General features: G+C 41.6%; 1 protein-coding gene across 2 annotated transcripts in view; it reads left to right on the top strand.

Moving 5' to 3' along the window:
* The window catches only part of NXT2 (nuclear transport factor 2 like export factor 2), a 42,498-nt gene extending 32,846 nt beyond the window's left edge, over positions 1-9,652 (top strand). For both annotated transcript variants that reach the window (XM_053699147.1, XM_053699146.1), the window contains exon 4: positions 9,063-9,652. In XM_053699147.1, the coding sequence (XP_053555122.1) occupies positions 9,063-9,241 (179 nt within the window). In that variant the 3' untranslated portion in view covers positions 9,242-9,652. The remainder of the gene's footprint in view (positions 1-9,062) is intronic.
* Positions 9,653-10,092: the final 440 nt, after the last annotated feature.

Here is a 10,092-nt window from a genome sequence, read left to right on the forward strand (position 1 = left end):
CAGGGCGGCCATTACAAATCACTTTACAAGACATGGCTAATGTTATGACTGAAGTTTTGTCTAAATTACCAGAACTTAGAGGTAAACGAGATCACTCTGGGATGAGAACAGAGTATACTGATAATGCTAGGGCCATGTCTGATACTGCGTCACAATATGCAGAGCATGAGGACGGAGAGCTTCATTCTGCGGGTGACGGATCTGATCCAAATAAATTGGATTCAGACATTTCAAATTTTAAGTTTAAGCTGGAAAACCTCCGTGTATTGCTAGGGGAGGTGTTAGCGGCTCTGAATGATTGTAACACAGTTGCAATCCCAGAGAAAATGTGTAGGTTGGATAAATATTTTGTGGTACCGACGAGTACTGACGTTTTTCCTATACCTAAGAGACTTACTGAAATTATTACTAAGGAGTGGGACAGACCCGGTGTGCCTTTCTCACCCCCTCCTATATTCAGAAAAATGTTTCCAATAGACGCCACCACACGGGACTTATGGCAAACGGTCCCTAAGGTGGAGGGAGCAGTTTCTACTTTAGCTAAGCGTACCACTATCCCGGTGGAGGATAGCTGTGCTTTTTCAGATCCAATGGATAAAAAGTTAGAGGGTTACCTTAAGAAAATGTTTGTTCAACAAGGTTTTATATTACAACCCCTTGCATGCATTGCGCCTGTCACGGCTGCGGCAGCATTTTGGTTTGAGTCTCTGGAAGACACCCTTGACTCAGCGACATTAGATGAGATTTCACTTAAGCTTAAAACCCTTAAGCTAGCTAATTCATTTATTTCAGATGCCGTAGTACATTTAACTAAACTTACGGCTAAGAATTCCGGATTCGCCATTCAGGCACGCAGAGCGCTGTGGCTAAAATCCTGGTCAGCTGATGTAACTTCTAAATCGAAACTACTTAACATACCTTTCAAGGGGCAGACTTTATTTGGGCCCGGTTTGAAAGAAATTATCGCTGATATTACGGGAGGTAAAGGCCATGCCCTGCCTCAAGACAGAGCCAAACCCAGGGCTAGACAGTCTAATTTTCGTGCCTTTCGTAATTTCAAGGCAGGAGCAGCTTCAACTTCCTCTGCTCCAAAACAGGAAGGAGCTGTTGCTCGCTACAGACAAGGCTGGAAACCTAACCAGGCCTGGAACAAGGGCAAGCAGGCCAGAAAGCCTGCTGCTGCCCCTAAGACAGCATGAAGTGAGGGCCCCCGATCCGGTAACGGATCTAGTGGGGGGCAGACTCTCTCTCTTCGCCCAGGCTTGGGCAAGAGATGTCCAGGATCCCTGGGCGTTGGAGATCATATCTCAGGGATATCTTCTGGACTTCAAAGCTTCTCCTCCACAAGGGAGATTTCACCTTTCAAGGTTGTCAACAAACCAGATAAAGAAAGAGGCGTTTCTACGTTGTGTACAAGACCTTTTACTAATGGGAGTGATCCATCCAGTTCCGCGGTCGGAACACGGACAAGGGTTTTATTCAAACCTGTTTGTGGTTCCCAAAAAAGAGGGAACCTTCAGACCAATATTGGATTTAAAGATCCTAAACAAATTCCTAAGAGTTCCATCATTCAAGATGGAAACTATTCGGACAATCTTACCCATGATCCAAAGAGGTCAGTACATGACCACAGTGGATTTAAAGGATACTTACCTTCACATACCGATTCACAGAGAACATTACCGGTATCTAAGGTTTGCCTTCCTAGACAAACATTACCAGTTTGTAGCTCTTCCCTTCGGGTTGGCTACGGCTCCAAGAATCTTTACAAAGGTTCTGGGCTCTCTTCTGGCGGTACTAAGACCGCGAGGAATTTCGGTAGCTCCGTACCTAGACGACATTCTGATACAAGCGTCAAGCTTTCAAACTGCCAAGTCTCATACAGAGTTAGTACTGGCATTTCTGAGATCACATGGGTGGAAAGTAAACGAGGAGAAGAGTTCTCTCTTACCACTCACAAGAGTTCCCTTCTTGGGGACTCTTATAGATTCTGTAGAAATTAAAATTTACCTGACAGAGGACAGGTTAACAAAGCTTCTAAATGCTTGCCGTGCCCTTCATTCCATTCAACACCCGTCAGTGGCTCAATGCATGGAGGTAATCGGCTTAATGGTAGCGGCAATGGACATAGTTCCTTTTGCACGCCTGCACCTCAGACCGCTGCAATTGTGCATGCTAAGTCAGTTGAATGGGGATTACTCAGATTTGTCCCCTACGCTGAATCTGGATCAGGAGACCAGAGATTCTCTTCTATGGTGGCTTTCTCGGCCACATCTGTCCAGGGGGATGCCCTTCAGCAGGCCAGACTGGACAATTGTAACTACAGACGCCAGCCTTCTAGGTTGGGGTGCTGTCTGGAATTCCCTGAAGGCTCAGGGATCATGGACTCAAGAGGAGAGTCTCCTTCCAATAAACATTCTGGAATTGAGAGCAGTTCTCAATGCCCTACTGGCTTGGCCTCAGTTAGCAACTCTGAGGTTTATCAGGTTTCAGTCGGACAACATCACGACTGTGGCTTACATCAACCATCAGGGAGGGACAAGAAGTTCCCTAGCGATGATGGAAGTATCAAAGATAATTCGCTGGGCAGAGTCTCACTCTTGCCACCTGTCAGCGATCCACATCCCAGGAGTGGACAACTGGGAGGCGGATTTCCTAAGTCGCCAGACTTTTCATCCGGGGGAGTGGGAACTTCATCCGGAGGTCTTTGCCCAAATACTTCGACTTTGGGGCAAACCAGATATGGATCTCATGGCGTCTCGCCGGAACGCCAAGCTTCCTCGTTACGGGTCCAGGTCCAGGGACCCGGGAGCGGTCCTGATAGATGCCTTGACAGCACCTTGGACCTTCAGGATGGCTTATGTGTTTCCACCCTTCCCGATGCTTCCTCGTTTGATTGCAAGGATCAAACAGGAGAAAGCATCAGTGATTCTAATAGCGCCTGCGTGGCCACGCAGGACCTGGTATGCAGATCTAGTGGACATGTCATCCTGTCCACCTTGGTCTCTGCCTCTGAGACAGGACCTTCTAATTCAGGGTCCTTTCAAACATCAAAATCTAATTTCTCTGAAGCTGACTGCATGGAAATTGAACGCTTAATTTTATCAAAGCGTGGATTTTCAGAGCCAGTAATTGATACCTTAATACAGGCTAGGAAACCTGTTACCAGGAAAATTTACCATAAGATATGGCGTAAATACTTACACTGGTGCGAATCCAAGGGTTACTCATGGAGTAAGGTTAGGATTCCTAGGATATTGTCTTTTCTACAAGAAGGTTTAGAAAAGGGTTTATCTGCTAGTTCGTTAAAGGGACAGATCTCAGCTCTGTCCATCCTTTTACACAAGCGTCTGTCAGAAGTTCCAGACGTTCAGGCTTTTTGTCAAGCTTTGGCCAGGATTAAGCCTGTGTTTAAATCTGTTGCTCCGCCGTGGAGCTTAAACTTAGTTCTTAACGTTTTACAGGGTGTTCCGTTTGAACCCCTTCACTCCATTGATATCAAGCTGTTATCTTGGAAAGTTCTGTTTTTAATGGCTATTTCCTCGGCTCGTAGAGTCTCTGGATTATCAGCCTTACATTGTGATTCTCCGTATCTGATTTTTCATTCAGATAAGGTAGTTCTGCGTACTAAACCTGGGTTCTTACCTAAGGTAGTCACTAACAAGAATATCAATCAAGAGATTGTTGTTCCATCATTGTGTCCTAACCCTTCTTCAAAGAAGGAACGACTTCTGCACAATCTAGATGTAGTCCGTGCCCTGAAATTTTATTTACAGGCAACTAAAGATTTTCGACAAACTTCTTCCCTGTTTGTCGTTTATTCTGGACAGAGGAGAGGTCAAAAAGCATCTGCTACCTCTCTATCCTTTTGGCTTCGTAGCATAATACGTTTAGCTTATGAGACTGCTGGACAGCAACCTCCTGAAAGGATTACAGCTCATTCTACTAGAGCTGTGGCTTCCACTTGGGCCTTTAAGAACGAGGCCTCTGTTGAACAGATTTGCAAGGCTGCAACTTGGTCTTCTCTTCATACTTTTTCCAAATTTTACAAATTTGACACTTTTGCTTCTTCGGAGGCTGTTTTTGGGAGAAAGGTTCTTCAGGCAGTGGTTCCTTCCGTATAGAGATCCTGCCTGTCCCTCCCGTCATCCGTGTACTTAGCTTTGGTATTGGTATCCCATAAGTAATGATGACCCGTGGACTGACTACACTTAACAGGAGAAAACATAATTTATGCTTACCTGATAAATTCCTTTCTCCTGTAGTGTAGTCAGTCCACGGCCCGCCCTGTTTTTTAAGGCAGGTCTAAATTTTTAACTTATACTCCAGTCACCACTGCACCCTATAGTTTCTCCTTTCTCGTTTGGTTCTTGGTTGAATGACTGGGTGTGACGTAGAGGGGAGGAGCTATATAGCAGCTCTGCTGGGTGATCCTCTTGCACTTCCTGTTGGGGAGGAGTTAATATCCCATAAGTAATGATGACCCGTGGACTGACTACACTACAGGAGAAAGGAATTTATCAGGTAAGCATAAATTATGTTTTCCATCGTAGGGAGGAGAGTCCACGGCTTCCGCCCGTATCTCCAGTGGGCGGCCTTAAATTTAATATTTTCTTCTGGCACCATTTATACCCTGATATTTCTCCTACTGTTCCTTGTTCCCTCGGCAAAATGACTGGGGGATGAGGGGAGTGGGGGAGGTATTTAAGCCTTTGGCTGGGTTGTCTTTGCCTTCTGGTGGCCAGGTTCTTAATTCCCATAAGTAATGAATGAAGCTGTGGACTCTCCTCCCCACGATGGAAATGAAATTATCAGGTAAGCATAATTTGTTTTTTTTGTACAATACTACTCACTTTAGAGTTACAACTTTGAGCGCATGTCCCACCGCCACACCACCGCTTGACCACTGCCACATTCCCAGATGAAGGGCTGTTGCCGTTGCTCCCACATACTCTGCAAAACAAAATGGCCATTTCACAGGCTTCTCAGGTCCGCCCACGGGTTCGCCTCTCATCCTCCCTCATACAATTGAAGCCTGGAGGAGTCCGCCTCCGTTTTCATTACAAACAGAGTAATTTATTTTTCAAAAAAGACTTGCGGTTTTTTAAATTGCGGCGATTAATCGCGGTTTAAAGGCACCCCTGACCATTTATAAATAATTGGGTGTTTGGATCAGCAATTTCATTTTGATCTATCAAATAACTGAAGGACACAGTAATATTTCAGTAGTGAAATTAGGTTTATTGGATTAACAGAAAATGTGCAATATGCATCAAAACGAAATTATACAGGTGAATAAATTTGGGCACCCCAACAGAAATATTGCATCAATATCTAGTAGAGCCTTCTTTAGCAGAAATAACTGCCTCTAGACGCTTCCTATAGCCTGTAATGAGTGTCTGGATTCTGGATGAAGGTATTTTGGACCATTCCTCCTTGCAAAACATCTCCAGTTCAGTTAGGTTTGATGGTTACCGAGCATGGACAGCCCGCTTCGAATCACCCCACAGATTTTCAATGATTTTCAGGTCTGGGGACTGGGATTGCCATTCCAGAACATTGTACTTGTTCCGCTGCATAAATGCCAGAGTAAATTTTGAGCAGTGTTTTGGGTCGTTGTCTTGTGTAAATATCTAGCTCCGGCGTAACTTCAACTTTGTGACTGCTTCCTCAACATTATTCTCAAGTATCTGCTGATATTGAGTGGAATCCATGCAACCCTCAACTTTAACAAGATTCCCAGTACCGGCACTGGCCACACGGCCCCACAGCATGATGGAACACCCACCAAATTTTACTGTGGCTAGCAAGTGTTTGTCTTGGAACGCTGTGTTCTTTTGCTGCCATGCATAACGCCCCTTGTTATGACCAAATAACTCAATCTTTGTTTCATCAGTCCACAGCACCTTCTTCCAAAATGAAGCTGGCTTGTCCAAATATGCGTTTGCATACCTCAAGCGACTGTTTGTGGTGTGTGCAGAAAAAACTTCTTCCGCATCACTCTCCCACACTCTGAATTGTTGAACAATGCACAGTGACACCATCTGCAGCAAGATGATGTTGTAGGTCTTTGGAGGTGGTCACTGGGCTGTTTTTGACCGTTCTCACCATCCTTTGCCTCGCCGATATTTTACTTCTGGCCTTAACAAGGACTGTACCTGTGGTCTTCCATTTCCTCACTATGTTCCTCACAGTGGACACTGACAGCTTAAATCTCTGCAATAGTTTTTTGTAGCCTTCCCCTAAACTATAATGTTGAACAATCTTTGTTTTCAGGTCTTTTGAGAGTTGTTTTGAGGCCCACATGTTGCCACTCTTCAGAGGAGAGTCAAAGAGAACAACAACTTGCAATTGGCCACCTTAAATACCTTTTCTCATGATTGGATGCACTTGTCTATGAAGTTCAAGGCTTAATGGGCTCACCAAAGCAATTGTGTGTTCCAATTAATCAGTGCTAGGAAGTTACAGGTATTCAAATCAACAAAATGACAAGGGTGCCCAAATTTATGCACCTGTATAATTTCATTTTGATGCATATTGCACATTTTCTGTTAATCCAATAAACCTCATTTCACTACTGAAATATTACTGTGTCCTTCAGTTATTTATTAGATCAAAATGAAATTGCTGATCCACACACACACAAAACACAGAAGGGAACTGCACTCTCATACCAGACCGGGTACACATCCCATGACCCTGCAACATCCTCAGCCCTGGGTGCCACTGTCACTCACAGGAAGCTGTGCTATCCCCAGAGTCACAAGCAGTTAACCCCAGACAGGTCTGGGTGCAAGAACCATAGGGAAAAATTTGGATTTGAAAGCTTGCATTGTGTGGCTGTTTTAGGGTCTCAGGTATTGGAAAGGACCTTGACGAGGTACCTGGGCTTGTCCCATTTGGCCAGATGCAGTAACTAACCTTTCCATTTTTGCTTTTAAATCTTCGCTGAGAGCTTGTGAGTGCTGGGTTTTCTCTGTGTGTTGTATTAATTTGTTTTGTAATTTTCCCTATGGTTCTTGTACCCAGACCTGTCTGGGGTTAACTGCTTGTGACTCTGGGGACAGCATGTTGCAGGGTCATGGGATGTGTACCTGGTCCGGTATGAGAGTGCAGTTCCCTTCCGTGTTTTGTATATGTCTAGGGTGATTACATATGCCTGTGTATCCTTCCCTTGTTCCCAGTTTGTTTGGATTTGAAAGCTTGCATTGTGTGGCTGTTTTAGGGTCCCAGGTATTGGAAAGGACCTTGATGTGGTACCTGGGCTTGTCCCATTTGGTCAGATGCGGTAACTAACCTTTCCATTTTTGCTTTTAAATCTTAGCTGAGAGCTTGTAAGTGAGTGCTGGGTTTTCTCTGTGCGTTATTTATATATATATATATATATATATATATATATATATATATGTCGCATTTGGTGGTGAAATGGGCCTAGATCAATACTATGGTTGTCTACTTAAAAAATATATATATATATTTTTATAGTTTTGACAGGCAAATCAAAAATTTTGTTTCAATGGAGTGGTGGCAAAAATGCTAAACATTCTCCGGTATTTTGGGCAAGTTCTTCTCTGAAAGTCCCGGTAGCAAAGGGGTTAAATACCAGTTATACCTTTGCCAGGATTAAGTCTCGGGATAACACATCTACAAGGCATCAATGTGGTCAACACCACACATTTTTAGGTAGAAGTACAGATTTGTTATCTCGAAATCCTCTGCAGGTTTTCATTGCAATATCATTGGTACAGTTCAGCTGCTTTACAAATAAGATAATCTTTAATGGTCTGTATTTTACATAGACATATGTTTTTGTGCTGCTTCTTATTGTTCAACTGGCTTTAGATTGCTTGAAATTCAACAGTAGGATAGCGAGTGAGGTCCTTTTTAAGACCTCTTCAGGAGTGTTACAGGGTTTCTATAGATTGCAGATTTTTATGGAGGTGGTCTTAATGTTGAGGCATGCATTTTTGCAAATAGCTTTTCTAGGACCCTTTTATGTATCAGAAATTTAGTTTCATAATAAAAGTGTGATTCATAATCCATATTTGAGCTATTATCAAAAAATGGTATTGTCCCAGTTATGACTGTTTTCTTATAACTGCAACTTCTGTAATGTAGGGATAGTTGACTTTTTCCAAAATTATGGAATCAATTGTTTGGGACAATTGATAAGTATCCCACAAAGGCTATTGAGTATTTTATATTTACATTGACTTTAAACCTAAAAATTTTCTTTCATGATTCAGATAGAGGATACAATTTTAAACGATTTAAAAATGTATTTCGATGATCAAATTTGCTTTATTCTCATAATATCCTTTGTTAAAGGAACAGCAATACACTACTGATAGCTAGCGAAATATATTAGGTGAACTAGTGACGCAGCATATATTTGCATCCACCATTCAGCAGCTAGCTTCCTGAGCCTACCTAGGTACATTTTTCAATACAGGATAGCAATAGAACAAAACAAAGTAGATAATAGAAGTAAATTGGAAAGTTGTTCAAAATTGAATGTTCTATCTGAATCATGAAAGTTTAGTTTTGACTTTACTTTCACTAAGTTCTGGAGGTAAAATAAAAATGAGTGTGTTTCAGAACAAGCTGACTGTGAAAAAATGTATTACTGTTTTTTGGTATTAGTGTAGCTGTTCAAAATTGTTAATGTAGGGACAAGACCACTAAATGTGGTACAGGGTAACCGTTTCTGTACATCTGCTCCGTTTGTCGTCCCTTCAAAAATGTTTCAATCTTTGTGACGTTAAGTACCAGGGGGTGATAATTACTTGATTACTAATTACATATTTAGCTGTGTTGTTATTCATGTGCTTTTATTTGGTATGTGAGATTTCTAGGGACATGTCCTTTATCCAACTTTTAACATGAGTGGAGCTTTTCTGTATCTGATAGTATCAAATAAGTATAAGAAAGTGAAAAGCTTGTCTTAATGGGAGTTCTGTAATTCAGTCCATACAGAAAGCAAAGCCTGATGAAACAGATCAGAGATATGACATGTTTTATGGATAGTTTTGTTTGTTTTACATTTTCTTTTCTCTTTACAGACCAAGCTACCCAAGGGCAGAAAACCGTACTTGTTGTTACTCATGGATCAGTAAAATTTGAGGGTAATAAACAACAGTACTTCAACCAGCAGTTCCTGTTGACTCTTCATGTAATGCCGGCCAACAGCGTATGGAAGATAGTGAGTGACTGTTTCCGATTCCAGGAATTGGTTAGCTAGGGCCCAGTGTTCACAGAAGTCTGCAATAAGCTGTGTTCTGTTTCAGAACTCATCTGTAGTTTTGGATCTTCACCATCCGGCAACTTGTTGAAGGACGATCGATTTTTCAACGTGTATTTCATCACAAGTATAAGCCAAGCTTTGTGTAAAGTTCTGTTTAAACCAGAATGAAATCTAGCTACAAGCGCCAGCTGTATTGTTTGCTGATATAACCATCTTGTGGTTTTAATTTTATATTTAAAACAGAATAACCATTTATGTTGGTGTTCATACCAACAGACGTATTTCTTTCTTAATATTAATGTTTTGTTTTTTTTGTAAAGTATGCTACTCCAAAAGATCATTGTTTATGTAAACAAATGAATTTTTTTTCTTTTTTTGAAATTTTATAATAAAAACTCCCTAAACTGATTGGACTGTATGTGTTACAATAAGTTATCAATTTTCAAGTTTATTAGAAACCTAAAGCTATATTAAAGGGACATTCCAGTCAAAATTTAAATGCACATAGATTTATTACATCTTTGAAAAGAAACATATTTGCAATATACATGTATTAGCAAAAATGCTTCTAGTAAAATTTATCATTGTTTTAGTGCTAACATTTTTCTTTGCACGTGCATGTGAAGCATAGCTAAATATTGTCACTGCACCCACGTTTTAAATGCTGCAGCTGCTCAGATCATCACTGGGGCTTGTATCATGTCAGCAATTAACAAATTGAATCATTACCAGATGGTACAAGCAGCCAAGGCTCTCTGAGCAAGTGCTGTAGTTAAAATGCTGGTGCACGTTGCATATGTAAATACTCTTTTAAAACAGCTATAACTTTTATTAGAAGCATTTTTGCT

Source organism: Bombina bombina, chromosome 1 (assembly GCF_027579735.1).
Source record: "Bombina bombina isolate aBomBom1 chromosome 1, aBomBom1.pri, whole genome shotgun sequence".
Classification (NCBI taxonomy): Eukaryota; Metazoa; Chordata; class Amphibia; order Anura; family Bombinatoridae; genus Bombina; species Bombina bombina.